The 21,672-nt window shown below is 36.8% G+C and overlaps 1 protein-coding gene across 7 annotated transcripts in view; it reads right to left on the bottom strand.

The window, feature by feature from the left end:
• The window catches only part of LOC127431819 (RNA-binding Raly-like protein), a 195,985-nt gene that overhangs the window by 8,895 nt on the left and 165,418 nt on the right, over window positions 1–21,672 (bottom strand). For 6 of the 7 annotated variants that reach the window (XM_051682390.1, XM_051682391.1, XM_051682394.1 and 3 more), the window contains 4 exons: window positions 13,469–13,544; window positions 12,089–12,136; window positions 11,009–11,190; window positions 450–563 (listed from right to left, as the gene is read on the bottom strand). In XM_051682390.1, the coding sequence (XP_051538350.1) occupies window positions 450–563; window positions 11,009–11,190; window positions 12,089–12,136; window positions 13,469–13,544 (420 nt within the window). Of the gene's footprint in view, window positions 1–449; window positions 564–11,008; window positions 11,191–12,088; window positions 12,137–13,468; window positions 13,545–19,478; window positions 19,521–21,672 lie in introns of those variants that run through there. The other variant, XM_051682396.1, reaches the window with a different exon arrangement.

Below are 21,672 nucleotides of genomic sequence, written 5' to 3'. Positions count from 1 at the left end.
CAAAAATGAAAGACTTCTCCTGTGATATAGTATATTCACTGTTAAACATTGTTAGTAGATAAAAAGTGTGTTTTAAGGAAGTCTATGTTCTGAAAGTCCACAGGGCCAAAAGTGCAATAGTTGAAGAAACATCACACCCATACAGACAATGGCCCAATAGTTTGAGTCTAGAACCTGAGACAACAGTACTTATGTTCCTCTGTGTCTACTAGATGAAAATAGTACTCTCATCTACCAGTGCACATACCAAAATGGGATTTGCTAAAATAAAACAGTGCAAGATTGCCTTTATATCAGTTATGACAAATTGGCTGCTGTCTCCACACCTGTCACAGAGATGGATAGCATATGCATTCTCAATATTCTTCCCAGTACAGCCGATGTTTGCACCCTTGTCCCACTGGATTGGATTTTATTTCTGCCCTCCTATAGCTCTCTTTCATACTCACCGCACTCGGCTCGCTGCTGTTTCTCGATCTTCTCAAGTCGACCCAGAAGCGAGTCGATTTTCATCTTGATTTGAGTCAGTTCACGTTTGATAGTCTGGAGTTGATCTGACTTTACTGCAAGTGATGAACAAGCAATAAACACACACAGAACAAAGCAAGATTTGAGGAGATATATATTAAAGTGGCAATGTTCATGCATTGTAGCCCACAACGAATAATTCATATCTCAGACTTGCTTATTCAGGCCTGCTGGTCCTGATAGAGGAGTTCAACTAATTCTCTTCCCTGCTGTTTTTAATTTAGTTTCATCTCTAATCTCATATCAGCCGTGCTGGTTAATATCAGCCCACGCAAGTATGACCACAATTCTCTGCTTGTTTTCATGACTGCTGTTTATCAGCTAATAAAACCTAAATAAGACTAAGATTTGATTTTGACCTGATAGAACTACAGGGATATTTCATCCAAAAAATTTAAATTCTCTCATCATTTACTCACCCTCATGCCATCCCAGATGTGTAAGACTTTCATTCTTCTGCAGAACACAAAGATTTTTAGAAGAATTTCTCAGCTCTGTAGGTCCGTTTAATGCAAGTGAATGGTGGCCAGAACTTTGAAGCACATAAAGGCAGCATAAAAGTAATATAGTAGGTCCAAGGTCCTGTATTTAGGTCCTAGGCTACTGAGCGATTTATAAACGATTTATAAATATAGTAATAGTACTATAAAATCAATTCTAAATGTAACTGGAAGCCAGTGTAAAGACCTGAGGACTGGAGTAATATGCTCTGATTTTTTTTTTTTTTTTGGGTGAGATTCCTGGCAGCACATTCTGACTGAGCTGCAGCTGTCTAATGGTCTTTTTGGGAAGACCGGTGAGGAGTCCATTGCAGTAGTCCAACCTACTGGTCATGAATGCATGAACAAGTTTCTCTAAGTCTTGACTACATACAAAACATTTAATTCTCGCTATATTTTTTAGATGAGAGTAGGCTGATTTAGTTATTGCTTTGATGTGACTACTGAAACTAAGGTCTGACTCCAAAATGACACCAAGATTCCTTACTTGATTTTTTGATCTTTCTATGTTCACATAATGTTTATACAGTGGTGTTTATGTGCCATGCAGGTTGAGGGGATTTGTGCACGTTGCAGATGGATGAAGGAGGGAGAAGTAGATATTGCCCTTTAGCACTTTGCACCAAGTTTGTTTGGGTGGAGGCCATCTGATTTAAATAGTACTCTTTTACTCCAGAAAAGATTGAAGTTGCCAGTGTAGTTCAGTCCTCTCATGTTGCAGGTTTTGTGCCAAGTGTTCAGAAAACATATTTGTTCCTCGGGCTAGGAGCGGTCCACTGATGAATGACTGAACTTTCAATCTCCCAAGTGTTTCAAAGAGTTTTTCCCTCTTAAGGAGTTCTGACTGCTCTTTCCGACTATAATTTTTCCCCACATGTATAATAACCCGATTCACAGTCTTATGGTTCATCAGAATGTTCAGAAGTTCCTTATTTATCTCAGAAACCATTGCTCGAGGCAGGCAGCAAGTGGTAGTAGCCCTGCTACCAATATTTCTGATAATGGAGTCCCCCACTGTCAGTGCTGGGCTCAGCTGTGGGCTCAGCTGTGGTCTCAGCCGAATGCCACTGCCTGCTTGACCTTTAGCGCCTGCCAGCTGCAATGTTAGTTGCTGGCTAATGTGATCTATGCCTGATCACATTTGGGGTTTCTTCCTCCACATTCATTAATGGTTCAAATCTATTTTCAAGATGTATTGGGGGTGGAAGAATATCAGTACTGGTTAGTCAAGTCATATATGGAGTGGAAGATGCCAATGCTGCAATATGCGATGCTTGTGACTGTCTGATATGTCGAGAACCTTTGGGTCTAGCTCCCTGTTTATGCCATTGGTTTTTGCTCTCACTTTCATCAGTCACTTTTGCCCCCTGTTCTGCTGGTTTTTCTAAGCTCAGTATAGCCTGTTGAGGAACATTAGATTCACAGGACTCTGGTGTGTTCCTTCAAGGGTGGCAGTACTGCAAGTAGTTTTGTTTCAAGAACTGCAATCTTTTGTAGAAGTCTATGGCAGTTTGTGCAGCAAGTGGCGTATGATCTGAAAGGAGGCATTTTCTTTCTCGTCTGTCTGTGTAAAGGCAGCTGTGTTGTTCCTTTTTGGAATGTAAACTGCTGGTAGTAGGAGGCTGGTAGACCACTTTCACAGAAAAAAAAAAAAAAAAATGTTTGTAATAATATTTCAGTCCCAAAAGTCTCTGGTTGTAGTGTTGGTGCCAAATTAGGTCGTTTTGAGCACTGTGCTGAACTTCTGATATGAAAATTAGAGATTAAAATGCAAAAGAAAGGGAGCAAAGTGTGGAGCAGTAAGTAGAAGCATCTGAACAGTAGTGAAGCAGGAAGAACAATATTTCATCTAGGTGATGAAATATTTTAGAGCAGAGCAAAAAAATAAAAAATAAATAAATAATATATATATATATATATATATATACACATATACATATACATATATTCACTACAGAATTTTTAATTACTTTTCCATGACCATAGGAACCCTGATATTCCATGCAATGTGCACTGGCTCTACATTATGCATTTTGGCAAATGTAGTAAATCATTCAGGTATTACAGGTATAATTCATACAGAAAGTATGTATACTATGCACAGTGCACTTTTTAGACGCCGTATCAGATAAAAAAAGAATGGCAACTTTTTAAAACATGTCTCGAGACACCTGCATTCTGTTATATGCATTGTGTCTAGTTTTTCTTAGTGCAAAAACTTGCTCGGTCTGAATGTCCCTAGTTTGTAGGTTTAGTTCTAAAGAGCAGTGGCCCAGGAACTAGACAGTTTACAATCCTGCATTATCACTATTGTGTTCTTGAGAAAGACACTCAACCTCTGGTCACTCAGAGAGACTATCCCTGCAATTAATGCGCTGGGTGTCACATTGGATGAAATGTCTCTACTAAATGCCTGCTAGCTTATTTCTTGCTGCTTATTTCTGTAAATATTCAGTGGTTTAAATATGTCCACTGCTTTTTTGCATGTGCCTGACAGCTGTCATATTAATCTCCCTCAGATGTCTACACCATTGAATGCACACTGAATCTTGAAACAAGTTTTGGTAATAAACACTTAAATCACAAGGCCTTTCAGTTTTAAAATATGGAAATGGCCCTTGACGTCTTCCAGAAATAGTTGTCATTTCAGAGACATGTAAGAGGAGTGTTCAAACCCTTTGCAGATATATTGGCTATATTGAATATTCAGATATTCAGTATATCTGAATATTTGCAATACATTTTAAATATAATGATTATATATTATAATCAACAACTTTAAATCGATAGTTTTATATGTTTTAAAAACATTTTTTTTTTTTTTTTTAAAAAACAGAAAATTTGTAGAGACTAAGTACGGTACAGAAAATAAGTGCAAACAATTTTACAGACATAAAGGAAAAAAGCAGTATATACAGTTCTGCTTGTTGATATCTATTTATCTGCTATTAAAGGAATATTCTGGGTTCAATGCAAGTTAAGCACAATCGACAGCATTTGTGGCATAATGTTGATTACCACAAAAATAATTTAGACTAGTTTCTAATTTTCTTAAAAATTAAAAAAAAAAAAAAAAAAGCAATAGTCAAAGTTACAGTGAGGCACTTAAAACGGAAGTGAATAGGGCCAATTTTTTAATTTGGATTTAAAGGCAGAAATGTAAAGCTTATAATTTTATAAAAGCACTTATATTAATTATTCTGTAAAGTTGTTTAAATCATTGTTTTTACAGTCGTTTTAGTGTTTTGGGGTTTACGGCATTATGTTGTCATGGCAAAAAAGTTGTAAAATTGGAAATAACTTTACACAGAAAAGGTTAGTAAGTGATTTTATCACACTTAAATCATGTTTACACACATATTGTTTAAGTTTTGTGGTTATACTTTTGAAAGAGTGAGTATTTTAACATTTACAGATTGACCCAATTCACTTCCATTGTAAGTGCCTCACTGGAACCCAGATCTTTTTCTTTTTTTTTAAGGGACGAATAGGATAATTAGGATCATTTACATTAAGCCACAAATGCTATGGATTGATCTTAACTTGTACTGAACAAAGAAAATAATTACTAACCTGGCAATCTTTGGCAAATCCAAATTCAACCTCTGAGCACCACAGCTCAATATCAAAGCACATACTCTAACCACTGAGCCACTGGCTCCAATGCATTTAGACTTTCACTAAGCAAACATACTCAATGAGATAAGAAAAATTGTTCTGTAAAATGCAGTGTGGGGCTAAGTGCACCTCAGTGAAAACTTCTGAGGCACCTCTTGACATGGAAAGACCTGTTTCTTCATGATAATGGGAGCTCTAGGACACATATGAATGGCTTTTTGAAAAATCCATTAGCCTCTATTTTCCAAGCTACTGTATTTTTTGAGTTCTTCCTCTCCTTGAGAAAGCCAGAGCTCGTCGTTCAGCTGTCACTGCCTTCAGTCCTGATAACAGCGTGACCCAGTACTGCTGTCACACCGCTGGCAGCTTTTCTACTACCTCACAAAATGGTGTCACCTGCCATCATCCGCCTAAGGCAGAGAGCTCCGCTAGTGTAGGTGTTTAGCAGATGGAGCACTGGATCTACTGAAATTCAATGAACATGTTTGTATGAGTGTGTGTGCAATTGAATTGCTCCAAAAAATACAACATGCACAAATGCATCTGAAAATTGCCTTCAAGCACTCAAAACTAAATTTTGAAGGATATAAGGAAGATGACTGTTTTAATCTGAGCGTCCTTTGAAACACTATGCTTAAGAGCATCTGTTTTGTTTTTGACAAGCCACACTGACTAGATTTAAGCTGTGTTTGTTTATTTATGAATCATTTAGAAGATGTGACTTGCAGTACATAAACGGCAGGATGTTATTTACGCATACCGTGTCCATGGACTTGGTCCAAGTTTTTCAACGTATTTACAGTAATCACATTCAATAGTTCATTTTACACTGCAAAAAAAAAAAAAAAAAAAAATTAAATGTATCTTTTTTTTTTTTTTTTTTTTAGTTAAAAAACCTTTTTTTTCAGTACAAATATCAAACAAATCTTAAAATGAGAGATCAGTTTACTTGAGAAGCAAAACTGCATTGGATAACAAGACTGGCTTTCAAAGAATATCTTGAACCTTGAATTTTTTTTCTTGATTTAAAGCGAAAGCTTACCCCAAAAATGAAAATTTGGTTGCTCATTTACTCACCCTCATGTTATTCTAAATCCATATCCAAGATTTTAGACAGAACGTAAAGGGACAGCCTCAATCACCATTTACATTCATTGCATCTTTTTTCCATTCAATGACAGTGAATGGTGACTAAGGCTGTCATATCACTCACTAGTTTACATGGTGATCTCTATTTGGGACTAAATAAAAAAAATAAAAAATAAAAAAATAAATAAATCCAAGATAAATGGAAAACATCTGTATTTTTAATCAGTGTTTTAAAGCAGGAATGTAAGCGCAGCGTAGTTCAAGAGGGAAGACTAGCAGCTGTATATCATCGCACCATTAGTTAGGTAACTCTAAGCCATTCACATGTAAGCCAATGCTTTATAAGTTTGCTCACAATCTATCAAATTGCTGTTTCAGTGTGCTAACACGGCAACCTCCACCACCCCACCACCAGCAGTTGAGTCCCGTCCTGCACGGGCGTAGGCTCCTCGCCCCTGCCTCCTATCTCCAGCAGGATATGACGGTTCCAAGTACAACTTCTTTGGACCACCAGACGGGCCTTACGCCAAAGAGAGACATTACATTTCTGTTTTATATTCATCAAATAAATGTCATCTTAAATTTCACTCAAGTCTGTGAGTCTTCCTGATAGAAGTTGTTTTGAGCCAAACAGCCTATGTAAAGTTTACTAAACCAAACTTTTTGAGCCAAATTAAACGTTACTTTGGTGTCCTATAAAACTTATCCAAAGTTCGTGCTGTGTAGTGGAGGGAGAACTCCACTGAATTGCAGATTTAGGTAAACAGTTGGGCTTTTGTGTACATGCCATGGATATTTCTGATAGTGGTTTGCACAGATATAGTTAAAGTCCCCAGAGAGCGCTACAGCTAAGAGCATTAGTGTCATACACCACAGCTAATCTCCGTTTCTGAGCACCATGTTTGGAGGAGAAAGTGGGATGCTGACAGATTCTATAAAAGCTGCGGGTTAGAGATCAAATCTGAATTGGTGCTATGAATTCTAATTTACAAACAAGACTGTATGACATTCCGTCTTTCTGTTTGGCTAAAATCTAGTGTTGCCATTTTAACTTATTATAGTGCTTTGGGCTTATTTTTGCATTAAGTAGTTTATAAATACGGGCAGTTGCAAATTGTTTTGGAGATTAAAATGGAGATTAGGTGTGTGTGTCACTGATTTAGATGGCCAGTTGTATATACATAATGATTATATAATTTTACAAAATATTATTAAACATAATTCACATTCCAATGCTCACACTTTATATTAGGTGTCCTTTACTACTATGTACTAACATTAAATATATAAAAGACCATGTATTTACTGTGTAACTACATGCTGTTCTGCAAAATTCCCACATTTGCAGCTACTGAGGTTGAGGTACAGGTAGGTTTAGGTGTAAGGGTTGGGTTAGGGTTAGGATTAGGGGTTAGAGTTAGGTTTTGGGGTAAGGGTTGGGTTAGGGGTAAAGTTAACAGTGTAACTACAAATGTAATTAAATGCAGGTACTTTAAATGTAATTACAATGCAACAACATGTATGTACGTAATAAGTACATCGTATCAAATGCTTAAGTAGTAGTTAAGGCCACCTAATATAAAGTGGGTACCCCATTATTTTTTGTAAAAAGATATAATCATTGAAAATACATTATTTTGCATAAAGGTACAATTTAGCCTTGATTCATCTGTTTTATTTAATGTATGTTTCTGTTTTCAATGGCGATCAATGAAATTAAGTAGGGATGCACCGACACAAAATTTGTGTGCCAATAACGATATCCGATTTTTTCAGTACATCTGCCGATACCAATAGTTTGGTGGTTCTGCTTTTTTTATTTTACAATGTTTAAATTCATTGAGAATTAATTATACAACTTCTAATGAAATTTAAATAATAATTTTATTCTGTATGTGTCTACATATCTTCCATATTTCAGGGTAAATGAACACTATTTGTTAGTGTTCATTTATAAACAAAACACTGAAACAAAATTTCAGAAACAAAATATATTTTTTGAATGTTCTTACCTCACATTAACTGAATTTTAAATGATGAAGCTTGCCCCTTTTTAGCTGAAGCCACCTCCGCTATAGCTTTAACAAACTCATATTCATTGCTGTGTCCAGCTTTAAGGCAAGTAATCAAATTAGTTGTATTAAAAGTTTTAACGGTAGCTCCACCTCGTAAAGTTCTAGCAGTGTAAAGCATGCAAATCTGCTGTCACCATCATCACCCAATTCAAAGTAATTCCACACAAGAGACATTTTCTTACACACACAGCATGAGTGCTCGGACACTGATGTTTGGCTGATGCATCTGCTCTGTGCATCTCTAAAATTAAGCAACTTCTCCATAATTCAAAAACAACCAGCTTTGAATAAAGGCAAATTCATATTAATGTAAAGTTTTCTGCAATAAATTGCTGTTTCCCACTGCTTGCACACCAATTTTGTTATTTTGTGAGCTTTAAACAAAAAAATTAGATCATTAAATTGTTTTTAAGACAATATGGGCAGCCCTAAGTCTCTTTTAAATTCTGTTCCCAAGGTATGGTTCAGACCCTTCCTTTCATGTAATTCTATAGGATTGTTTTCTTGCTTTATCATCCACCAGACAAAAATCATGTCTGAATGCTTAAAAAAGTAATAGCGCACCTCTCCTCAACAAGCCATTTAAATTGATGTTTCATTCATGTTCACAGCACAAACCATGCCTGACGAGTTTGCACATCAAAATGTAATACTTAGGGTTAAGGATTTGCTCAAATGCTTAACCTTAAAGGTGCTGTAAGCGATTTTTTCATGGAATGGTATACAAAAACCTGTATGTTCCTACTCCCTGTGAGATATTAATGAAATAAGTGTCTTAAGATATCTCACCTGTCTCTGTGACAGCACTAGACCCTGTAAACAGCAAATAAAAAATGTGTCTGCGGGCTGCGGACAATGACGCTTTAGACCATACAATCATTTTGCGTGTTCTCATAGTATTGTAGTTGCAGCAAATTATTGAGGCTTACTGCCATTTTTAAGCCATGCTGTTCATAACAGTTGTTTGTTGGCGGCGCTATTTTGCTGCTGTTGTTTTAAAGAATTGTTTCTGCATGATGTTGGTCTCAATAAAACTAATTTGTTATCTTTGGAGTGTTGGGTTTTGGAAAGATAGGGCATGGCTAATTTAACGGCTCAGTCTCGTGGAAGTAGAACAGCTGAAATTGCTTACAGCACCTTTAAGTAAGAGTAATATTAAAGGATTAGTTCACCCAAAAACGAAAATTCAGTCATTGTTTACTCACCCCTGTGACGAGGAGGAGGGCATGGCCATGATGGAGCATGGCCGGCGCTGAATCAGCTGATCAGAGGGAGAGCGAGATAAGCGGCAGCCGGAGACGGCAGTTCGAGAGAGAGAGAGACGCTCGCAGCCGTGTTGCATGTGTGTCTGTGTCCTTATCTCCTTATGTCCTGATTCAGTGCCGGCCGAGCTCCATCATGGCCCGGCCATGCCTTCCTCCTCATCACAAACCCTATATGACTTTCTTTCTTTTTCTTAACATAAAAGGAGAAATTGTGAAGAAAATATTGTGCTCAGTGATGTCATACAAAGGCAGTTTATGGTGACTACCTCTTCAAGTTTCAAATGAATGTAAAAGTATTAATAATAAATATATTCCAATAAATTATTCCACGAGAGTCATGATTGTTATGAAAGCATTTGATAAGGTTTGGTGAAACTAAACTCTGATGTATTATTTCGTGAAAATATTAATTGACTGTTGATCTCCTGTGCTTGTTCATGATAGGGCACGAGAGCAACAGTTCACGCAGCCCCCTCGCGACATTGGGGCGTTCAAGCGAAAATTTGTTTTGTTTATCTAAAAACAGGTCCTCCACAGTGATAGTGACAACAGAACACAACACAGCAGCACAAAAACAGAGAACAGATCTTACTGAACATGTCTGAAGAGATCACAGTCGAAGAATTGATGCATTTCTATGATCAGCCTTATTTTTTTAAACTGAGTACTCGGAAATCAAACAGAAACACAGAGGAGGCTACAGGCAGCCACAGTCACACTATATCCTAACCTGATGGCAAACGATACGTGATAAAATGTATATTTTCTATGGAAATCAGAGTTTTTGTCCTAACCAGCTATGATGAGTGACTGTATATTGTATTGTCTGCTTATTTTCTATTGTGAAAGAAATTATAATAGTTGGGTGTATTGGAACATTGTTATTTATGTATATCATACTTTGGGCTGGAAGATGCAGTATGAGAGCAGCCCTATGAGTTGAAATGGATGACCAATCTGTTTTTTGAGCGGAGGACAGTGTTTCCTTGTTATAACGAACATACTGCTGGGGTCCGATCGTATGACAACTTGTTTGCTCAAGGATATACAATACATCCCTAGCAAACATTTTGCTGAGTTAATTTCACATGAGAAATCTGCTGAGGTCAAATCACATGTAGCTTGTTAACAAACAAGTACATGAGTACAGTCCTATATAAGCCTGCCATGTGTGTGTGTTTGGGGGAGAAGACACAAGCTACTCCCTCCGGCCGGGTGGTAGGAATAAAGCTGAGCTAAAAACTGCGCTGTGTCCTGTAATGTGTTTGGAACATTTGCACTTGTCTGAATTCCAGGTGGAGAATTTCCATGACACTATTTTCAGCATCACACGGTAACTCCGTACACTGTGAACTGGCACTGGTCCAAAAACTCTCAAAAAATAAGGCTGGGCATAGAAATGCATCAATTCTTCGACTAAAAACTCTTCAGACATGTTTAGTTAGTTCTGTTCTCTGTTTTGTATGCAGCTGTGTTGTGTTCTGTTGTTGCTATAGCTGTGGAGGACTTGTTTTTAGATAAACAAAATGGTGTCGTGAGGAATGCGCACAGGAGTTCAACGGTCAGTGAACATTTTCACTAAATAATACATTATATTTCGGTTTGTTTCTTACCAAACCTAATCGTATGCTTTCAGAACAATCATGACTCTCCTGGAATAATTTATTAGACTTCTGAATTATACTTTTGCGTTCTTTTGAAGCTTGAAGAGGTAGTCACTAAAAACCGCCATTGTATGACATCACTGAGCACAATATTTTTTCACAAATTCTCCCTATGTATTAAGAAAATGAACGAAAGTCATATAGGGTTATAACAACACAGAGGTGAGTAAACAATGACTGAATTTTCATTTTTGGGTGAACTATCCCTTTAATAGTGATGCCTGCATTAGCAATTTACTATGGAAAAACTCATTAGAAGACAGTCTTACATTTTAGCCCAGAAGAGAAGGATGATGATGATGATGATGGGGGTCTTGAGGAAGAAGAGGTAGAGGTTTTAATAGGGAAGGAACTCTTCACACGCCGAGTGGATGGAAGAACCACCCTTGAACGCTTCAGAGGGATCACAGCCCTCGGAGGAGGGGCCACCCGTCCGTGATAGTCAAAGAGCCTAACCAGACAAAAGAACCAAAGAAGATTCATGTGCATAGTTTAAAACAGTGATTCTCAACTGGTTTCAGGACACAGTTTTCACATTAGAATTCAAGTGGTGACCCAACACAGTACCAAAATTGTTTATCGTTCCAAGGCAACTTAATATGCAGATTCAATTATAAGTAAGCCATTGTATGTTGATTTCACCCAAAAGTGTAACATTTTGGCTCTGTGGCACTATCAAAACATTGCTCTCTTTGTTTGAGCAGTGTGTTCAGCCCGAAACAGCAACATTTGCTCAACCAATAGTGTAAGTTTGGGGTGGGTCTATCTGTTTGCACTTTTGAAATTCGCTATCAAGGCAGACACATTCTTCAAAAGAATTTGGAAAAAAAAGAAAAGGTGCGAGAAAATGTCACATAAAGGCCCATGCCCTTGCTCTTCGTTCAATCTTTCGTGAATATTCACCGCTCTCCAACCTGCTGACATTTAGTAAATGTCTCTGCTAATAAAAGACTTGCTCACAAGCAGGAAATCATGGAAATAAAGCATGCCTTCTAATAAATTAAAGAAGATCTCCATTTACTCAATGCTAATGGACTTTGTTCCGCACAAAATCACTTTGATTTCATTTTTCAAGGACAAACTGTAGGTGTTTAAGATAAATAAGTCATGGATTTTTCTGTAAATGTCATGTTTAGTTACTATCATATCTTTGTATGTCTCTTCATCTTTTTCAATCTTGAAAAATCATACTGTGACATTTGAAAGAGCTTAAAATAGTATGGCATTTCGAACCATTAAAAAACATCATGCATAAACATCTGCTGAAGGACTCAAGTGTTTAAAACTGCTGGCTGCAATAACATCAAATATTTCAAATGTTTCACTAACTTTAAATAGTGGATACATACCGATTGTAGAAGTCATCCCTGTAGTAATCATAATCAAATTCATAACCACTGAAAAAAAGACAAAGGAGTTACAGTATAAATATGGTGACATGAACATTGAAACAGCTGTGAGTTTCAACGGAAGTATGAAGTGTAATGGTGCATTCACGTCATATTTGAATTACTGTAATTAAGATTACGACTTATTAAAACATTCATGTTTTCGTAGAACTCATAATTACAAGTTGTAAACTCGGAATTCTATGAAAGCTTTCTTTCTGACAGTTGTCACATCATGTAAAAAAAAAAAAGCATAATGGGAGCAGCCTCAAAAAATTAAAGCTACACATTCTTGTTTCAATGCAAAAAGAGACAAAAAGTAAGGTAACTGATATTAGCATCTTGTTTAAAGAACTGTTAATATATAAAAGCAATATCACACTTGCAATCGTGCTGTTGTAGTCAGGGTGCAGGGGGTGGGGTCTGACCTGACCTGTCATAAGGTGCGTGTGGAAGCTACGTTCGGTACTATAGCAACAGTAGGCTGCGGGCCGGTAGAAAAGTTCTACTGAGATATTGTGCCAAAATATGTTTTGTGTTTGTAGGACAACCTTATTTGTCACTGACTCATATATATATCCACATTCGTATAGTGCAAATTAGCAATAAGCAAATGTGTCAAGTTGCCTTAAAGGGATAGTTTACCCAAAAATGAAAATTCTCTTATCATTTACTCACACTTATGCCATCCCAGATGTGTATGACTTTCTTCTTTCTTTTGCAGAACACAAAGATTTTCAGAAGAATATCTCAGCTCTTTAGATCCTCACAATGCAAGTGAATGGTGACCAAAATTTTGAAGGTCCAAAAAGGCAGTGTAAAAATAACCCATAAGTCTCCAGTGGTTAAATCCATATATTTAGAAGCTATATGATAGTTGTGGGTGAGAAACAGATCAATATTTAAGTCCTATTTTACTATAAATCTACACTTTCAAATTTTTTTTTTTTTTTTTTTGTCTTCGTGCATATCGACACCTACTGGGCAGGAAGGAGAGTTTATAGGAAAAAGGACTTATTGATCTATTTCTCACCCACACCTATCATATCGCTTCTGAAGATATGGATTTAATGACTGAAGTTTTATGGATTACTTTTATGCTGCCTTTATGTGCTTTTTGGACATTCAAAATTTTGGTCACCATTCACTTGCATTGTGATGTCCTACAGAGCTGAAATATTCTTCTAAAAGAAATTTGTGTCCCACTGAATAAAGAAAGTCATACACATCTGGGATGAAATGAGTGTGAGTGAATAATGAAAGAATTTTCATTTTTGGGTGAACTATCCCTTTAATTTCATCTTTATTGCAGCAATGTAAAATATAATAGGAAATATTTACCTGTAGACAGCAGTAATAGGTCGTTTGGATCCTGCTTTATGCCTGTAGGGCTTGGGCTCTCCAGCCATGTTAATATCTGCAGAAACACAATTTGCAGCGGAATTAAACACCTGCTGTAATTTCTCTCTCTGAGTGAAATATATCTATGCAAACTCTCTGAAATAGCCATGGTGGTTTACACTCCAGTAGGAAAATTTGGTACCTGTTTGATGTTCAGCAAATAATTAGGCACCCTGGGATTGCAAAAAAAAAAAAAAAAAAAATATATATTTATATATATATATATATATATATATTTGTTTTTTTCCAGCATAAAGCAGGACGCAGCAGAGCTCATCTGATCTAACCTCAAATAAATTGATTTTGTTGATTCTCAAAGCTATTAAAGAAGGGTGCAGTAAAATATCTATAACATAGCCAGTCCAATTCAAATACATTTCATATATTGCAGACAAACAGAAACAGTGTCTTAAAAGGCAACATTCTGTGAGTGGAAAATTAGTGGCATTTAACTAGGCCTACTGCTTATTTGGAGGAAGACATTAATGCAGGAGACAAATAACTCATTGTTAAAGGGATAGTTCATAAAACGTTTAACTCTCTTTCTTCCATGGAACACAAAAGGAGATGTTATGTCAAATGTTCAGTCTCAGTCCCCATTCACTTTCATTGTATGGACAAAAGATGCAATGAAAGTGAATGGTGACTGAGACTTACATATTGTTTAACATCTCATTGTGTTCCATGGAAGAAATGTATACATGTTTGAAACAACATGGTGAGTAAATTATGACAGAATTTTCATTTTTGGGTTAACTTTCCCTTTAAGAATAACTCAACATACACTGATCAGCCACAGCATTAAAACCACCTGCCTAATATTGTGTAGGTCCCCATCGTGTCGCTAAAACAGCACCAACCCACATCCCAGAATAGCATTCTGAGATGATATTCTTCTCACCAACTGAGAAGTTGTCGCTGAACTGTCGCTCACTAGATGTTTTTTGTTTTTGGCACCATTCGGAGTAAATTCTAGAGACTGTTGTGTGTGAAAATCCCAGGAGATCAGCAAAATACTCAAACCAGCCCATCTGGCACCAACTAACATCCATGCGATTATCTAATCAGCCAATCATGTGTCAGCAGTGTAGTGCATAAAATCATGCAGATACGGGTCAGGAGCTTCAGTTAATGATCACATCAACCATCAGAATGGTTGTATTTGGACTGTGGCATGTTTGTTGGTGCCAGATGGGCTGGTTTGGGTATTTCTGTAACTGCTGATCTCCTGGGATTTTCATACACAACAGTCTCTAGAATTTACTCTGAATGGCGCCAAAAAACAGTTCTGAGCAGCAGTTCTGTGGACGGAAACGCCTTGTTGATGAGAGAGGTCAGCAGAGAATGGCCAGACTGGTTCGAACTGACAAAGTCTACGGTAACTCAGATAATCGCTCTGTACAATTGTGGTGAGAAGAATATCATCTCAGCAGGTTGGTGCTGTTTTGGCGGCACGAGGGGGACCTACACATATTAGGCAGGTGGTTTTAATGTTGTGGCTAATCGGTGTATGTATTCTAGAAGCTGTAGAAAATAGATAAAAATCTGCAGTTTGAATCCGACAACAACATATTTCAGTCCCCATTTTGCAATGTTAATTTCTGGAATGATATATGAAAGATCAACAGAGATAGACAGATACAAGACAGAGAAAGAGAACTGTAGGTGAAAATCTAAACTAAAACAACTTTATTTCTCTGCTGCTGTATGAAACAGATAATATATTAGGAATGAATAGGAAGAGAAGGAATGCAATATATCACTTGACCTTGCCAGTACATCCATACATTACAGTGCATTTATGTTTTTATCAAGCCATCATCCTTGAGCAATGAGCACAAAAGGACAAATATATCTGTGAGCATAATCTCAAACATTTTACACAACCCAGTGCTACTGCTTTCACATTCATGACAAACACAAAATGCTGCTGCAATACAAGAGAATTCAAAGGGCAAACTCTACCACACAGAAGCTTTAAGATGAACACGATATATTTACATTCACATCCTGTTCTATCTATCTGTCTATCTATCCATCTATCTATCTATCTATCGATCTATCTGTCTATCTATCTATCCTCACAATACTGTTCTAAATGTTCACTGCTTACTGCACACAGTATATAATATCTACTTCCTACTATTATTATTAAAAAAAGTAAGTTCACTTTTATTAATGCCTGACTGTGCTCTAAATGTTTTTTTTCTTGCTTCCGATGCAAGCCTCACCTGTGCAAGGGTCTCTGTCTAATAACGAACAAGAGAGCAAGAGGTGCAGAAGAGTAACAGTATATTTCTAATTTTTAGCGGATTGGTTGTAGTTATGTACGGGTCAAATTTGTGGTCACAAGAGAGACTTTTCCATTCATCTGCATCTGCTTGCTGGATTTCTAATGGTTGCTTGGGAACAGGCCGAGCTGAGTGGAGCTCTCCGTGGTCCTGAACTCTGGGTTAGCTGAGGGGGTTGTGGCTCTCTTTTTGCTGTTCACATTGGAGCATCATGAAAGCTTTCCATTGAGATAGATGCTCACTAAGAGACATCGGCAGCATCTGAAACAAGCACTATTCTCAATGGAGATATTCAAAACCATGTCCATATACAGACATTTTCTGAGTATGAGTAGCATGTTCTGTACAGTGACTATTGAAAGCTCTTGGGCACCTTAACCACTCTTAAAAATGTATGAATGTCACTGGATTAGACAGAAAATATCAAACCAAGTGACATTTATTTCACATAAAGACAGCACAAACACAATTTCAAGCAAAACATTTGAAATTATGAAACAATTCATATATTGTTTAAAATAAAGACAAAAAGTATTTGGACACTTTCTAATTGTCGAACATTAGTGGATCATGTGATGAACTACACTTCACCACATGAATTTGAGGACAGTTGAAAAAATTAGCAAAAATGGCAAAAAAAATAAAATAATATACAGGTATGTTGGTTCTAAAAAAACTAAATGTAGAAGATGCTACAGATTTGGTATTTTCAGATCTTATGCAATAAAATTCATACATTTTAAGTGTGCCTTGAGTGTACAACTACTATTTTAGGATCAGTCTAAATTTCACTTTTTTCTATTCTATGTGCATATCGCCACCTACTGGGCAGGGAGGAGAATTTATTTTACAAAATCACTTAAATATTGATCTGTTTCTCACCCAAAAATATTGCTTCAGATGCTATAGATTTAACCACTGGAGTCTTATGGATTACTTTTATGCTGCCTTTATGTGCTTTCTGGAGCTTGAAAATTGTGTTACCCATTAACTTTATGGACCAACAATCTTGAGATATTCTTCTAAAAATCTTCGTTTGTGTTCAGCAGAAGAAAGAAAGCAATACACATCTGGCATGGCATGAGTGTGAGTAAATAATAAGTGAATTTTTATTTTTAGGTGAGCTATCCCTTTAAGGATGATTTAACGCAATTTTGGTGCGCACATGGGTTTGTTTCACGTCAAAGTTCGGTTTGTTTGAATTAGGGATGTTCCGAAACCTTTTTTTTTTTTTTTTTGAGAACTCATGCTAAAAAGTGAATTAGCATTCTGCCTGCTGTCATCTCCTACAAACAGAGCATGCGATGCTCTTAAAAGTGTTTTCTGTGTACAAGTCGAGGATCTCTAAAGGTATGAGCAGTTTCTGCACAACACCGGCTCCATACATTCACAAGCACTCACATTTAAAATGCTGCACATGCAAACAATCTATTTATCTCATTAAATGGCAGCATTTGCTGTTAAATAATCTCACTAGGACATGACGTGATTTTAATCTGTGTTGAATGTTTGTGTAATGACTTTCGTACGTCAGATGGTATCGGAGCATTTCTACGAGTACGAGTACAAGTACATGAGCGTGGTATCGGACATGATTCCGATACCAGTATCGGTGCATCCCTAATTTGAATGAAGTGAACACTGTTTCCGAACTCGGTCTGCTTGAAAAGGTGGTCTGGAGTACGGTTTATGTGAACTCTCTTATGGTTCGCAGCTGATATGAATGAAATCGTTCTAAATTGCAGAAGTGAAGCGCTATTGACGACGTATAATTTGCAGGCTCCTGATCGCAATTATTATAAGTTTGATGCTTTTCTCATATCTGCTTGTCTCCAAATAAATCGCTCTTCAGAGAGCAGCTCACGCTCTTCACATATCTTACAACGCATCCGTGGGCTCGTGGCAGACAAAAGCTAACAGCTAGCAGTTCGGAACAGGGTGTGAATTACATAATGACCAACAGGGGTAATATTTTTCACGCATTTGTTCATCTTGATTAATATTAATTTATAAATATACTATTGTTCATTGTTAGTTCTTAATAATGTTACATCACTATATTTTAATATTAACAGTGTCTCAGAATATGTAGAAATTAAAAGCCAAGATTTAGAAATGTTATAAAAGCATTCTTCATTCTTAGTTATGTTATTGTAACTATTATGTAATGTTTACACAATCTTGCAAAGTTTTACCGATATATTGTATAAACAGCAACAACACTACCATCAGAATATTTAAAAGAGAAACATAAATTGATTAGCTTTATTTCATCATTATTCTTAGTAATTTGATTTATTTTATACATAACATTTTACATGATGTGAGGGTCTTTATCTTATTTTCATTCTAAATTAAACGCTAGACTTTTTTCCTTTCATCTCAGTATGTAACTTTTTCTTTCTATCGGCCAATAATTCTTTTTTTCTTTTTTGTGGCTATTTTTCATTATTTCAGCCGACAGCGTGCTTCATACATTTGGTTCAAAAGCATTAAGAGGGTAAACTTTATTATTCAATTACTGTGCACATTTAGACAATTACGTTATGTTTTGCTCTTAGTGTTTGTTCCATGTAAGGCTGGTATATCTGCTGTTGTTTGAGCATTTACAAAAATGTCAGTGTTCCTATGTAGACTATGTCATGTTAATATTTTTTAATACTGCTGGGACTATGCAGTTCATAGCAGTATTATTAATACATCTGACTTTTTTGTTTTTTTGTACAATAAACAACTGTGTACCGTGTTGAGTCGCCAATGTATAATCTGTATCCTGAAGCAAAATCAGTTCAGAAATTCTGTACAACTTTAGATATTAAACTGCATGCACTGACTGTTTCTTACAAAAGATAAAAAGACTGAGTGAAGGGCTGATCAGTGCAATATAACTACATGCAGAATGAATGTGGAATGAATGGAGTGAAGCTATTTTAATTACAATGACTTGTATACAGCTTTTATTATATTCTTAACAGCTATAGCAAGGTGTGTAGCTAAAGGAAATCTAGTAGTGATATGCAGTTACACACACATACATACACCAAACTGTGTGTTGAATTACTCTCAGCTGCCATCTGTTATAATGCTTGCTAAACAGAAGAGCAGGCATACTGCCACTTACTGCCAACGTTTTTCATCGACTTAACACATTGACACATCAGAAAGTCGGAATGAGCACAAGGTACATGCACACACCTTAATTTAGCACATCCACACACAAACTCCTCATCTCTATGGGGAAGCTATTCAAAATCCGATATCCAGTAGAAGTGATACTGACAATACGTTTATGCACAGTGTGACATGTTCATCCATGTTGATCTGTTTTAGTGTTTTAACAGAATGAAATATCTCCAGCAAGATACTGTATCTCAACCTAATCTGCTCAGAGCAAATTCCTGTGCTGAATAATAAAGGGAATGTGGTATGGGTAAGATTCAATCATAGAAATAGCTGAGCTGATTCTCCCTGAATACTCAAAGAGACAAAGAGTCATCCTCCAGACTCCATCACATTAATATACCACATATAGGAAAGCATAAATCTTTGATCTATCATATGAGTGAAAAGGCCTTACACAAAACTTGTTTCTTTGGCCAATTACATCCATTGGAGATGGATGTAAATCCACTCTGGGGATCCTGATCCAAACAACTTACAGTTAACCAAATCCATGAACAGCCCCCATTGGTTATGTTCCTTGCTCAATGGACATTCGTCAGGGTGGACACCATATTGAATTTGATCTAAATGAAAAAAGCTGTGAGGGATGGAAAACATAATAATGAGATCAGCTACTTAAATACATATGAATGGGAGAAATCATAACACTAGATGGATGGATGGACAGAGAGATGGACGGATTCAATTATTAGGAGGTTTGTAAACACGCATTAAATTAAATTTAAGCATTTGAATTAAGCATAATTAGAATTGCTTTGCTTTTGAACAATTCAGTACTTAATCAATGGTTTAATGACTCAAAACACATAAAAGATGTTCATTTGTTGCCATCTACTGGTGCAAAATTGTGATTTACTGACATGGTCACTGAACGAATTGGTGTACGAATCTTAACAAATCTTTTTGGTGAATGGATTCAAAAGACTCGCGAGTTATTGACAGAGTTACATGGCCGCCGAGTTACATGACTTGCCTTAAAAGGGACTTTGAAAGTACAGTCCATTCAACTGGTGTGCAGTGCTGTTCAGCCAACAAAACTTTGAAAATACGTCATCTTTACAAAAATTTTCTAGTGAAAAAAACCGAAAGCTCCAGTACCCTCATATAGAACACTGTTCTGCCAAGTTACTGACAAGCAGCATCTGCCATCAGACATTTTTGCATCAATTCAAATGTGTTTACCTTTCCCTGTGGCACTTTTGATAACACATAGCGTAAGCAGCCTAAACAACATGCGTTCTGGTCCGATGGAAACAAGGAAGTAATCACGTTCTCATAATCAATAAGCACAAGGTTGCATTTTCCCTATAAGATACAATTTTTACTCCACTGATGGTTAGGGTTAGGGATAAGTTAAGGGTGTATATTTGATCAAATATGCATTCCTGTTGAATGTCTTACATAATTTAAACTAAAAACAACTCTCTTTACAACTCGCTTTTGGTGCCACTTTGTGGACATTTTGCTGGAGGCAGTAGTTAAAATTTCAGTAAGCACACGTCGATTTGAACTGAAGAACTTTGTAGGCGAATTCACAGTGGCTGAATTTGGAATTGCATACTTCCATACTACTCTTACTATTTCTGCCATATCTTTTAACTCAGCCAGTGAGATGAAAACATAAGTTGTGAAAATTAGATACATCTTAGGACCTTAAGTCAGTACAATCTGTTGAATGGACTGTACTTCTATCCCTCACTGACTTGTTTTAATTTGCATATTAAGATAAATATGGCATCTACCCTGACTAAGGCCCATGGTGTTGGATTCTCTCTGCAACTTTCCAGTTCACGGATCGCTCAATTGGGATCAATCCAATGATATTTGCTCTACCAGTATCCTAACCACAGCTACATCCACCCAAACTACCTTCTTTGCAGTATATGGAAATGCATTCCAAAGGCTTTCCTGAAGAACCAAAAGAACTGAGCATCCACTCCAAAGTCTTCCCATTATGAAAGGGAAGTCTGCATAGAGCATAATGCAGATACAGAGTTGAGTGTTAATTACTTAAAGGGATAATTCACCCAAAAATGCTAATTCTGTCATTGTTTACTCACCCTCATGTTGTTCCAAACCCATTTGACTTTTTCTTTTGTGGAACACACCAAAAATTATTTACTGACCTAATTAAATGTGCATATCTGATAAGAATCATTGACTTCCTTATGTCTTAAAATTGTAGAGTTGTGTCTACATGAGATGGTCAGTCTGCACACTACATAGTTTATTTTAGACAGCCCTAAATCTCAGCCCTGCAGGGACCTCCGTAGGCAGGCAGACCATCCTCATCACATCCTCATATGAACCTTTAACTCTTCTGCGGACAATACCATGGTGTGATGAAAAGCCAAGACATCAAGCACAAACTCTGCTTTTAATGAGTAAACAATGCAGTACTGCAGAAGCCAGAGGGACCGAGGCATTAACAGGCTTTTAGCTGGTGATCAGACACATGCAGTGAAACGTGAACGGCTAAAGCAAACACAAACATCTCCAGTGTGGGTTCACTCTGCTAATTCTGCCATATGAAATGATGATGACTTTTGATGATAATCTGGTGGAGGAATTTTTCTTTGCACTAAATCAGTTACAGAAAAAGTTTGTCCTTTAAACCACAGATCAGCAAGAGATTTTAGAAGCTTAAAGGAATATGTTCAGTTCAAGTTA

This window comes from Myxocyprinus asiaticus, chromosome 41, assembly GCF_019703515.2.
Source record: "Myxocyprinus asiaticus isolate MX2 ecotype Aquarium Trade chromosome 41, UBuf_Myxa_2, whole genome shotgun sequence".
Classification (NCBI taxonomy): Eukaryota; Metazoa; Chordata; class Actinopteri; order Cypriniformes; family Catostomidae; genus Myxocyprinus; species Myxocyprinus asiaticus.
The sequence above is the reverse complement of the archived record's forward strand: the minus strand, read 5'-3'. Positions and strand labels throughout refer to the sequence as shown.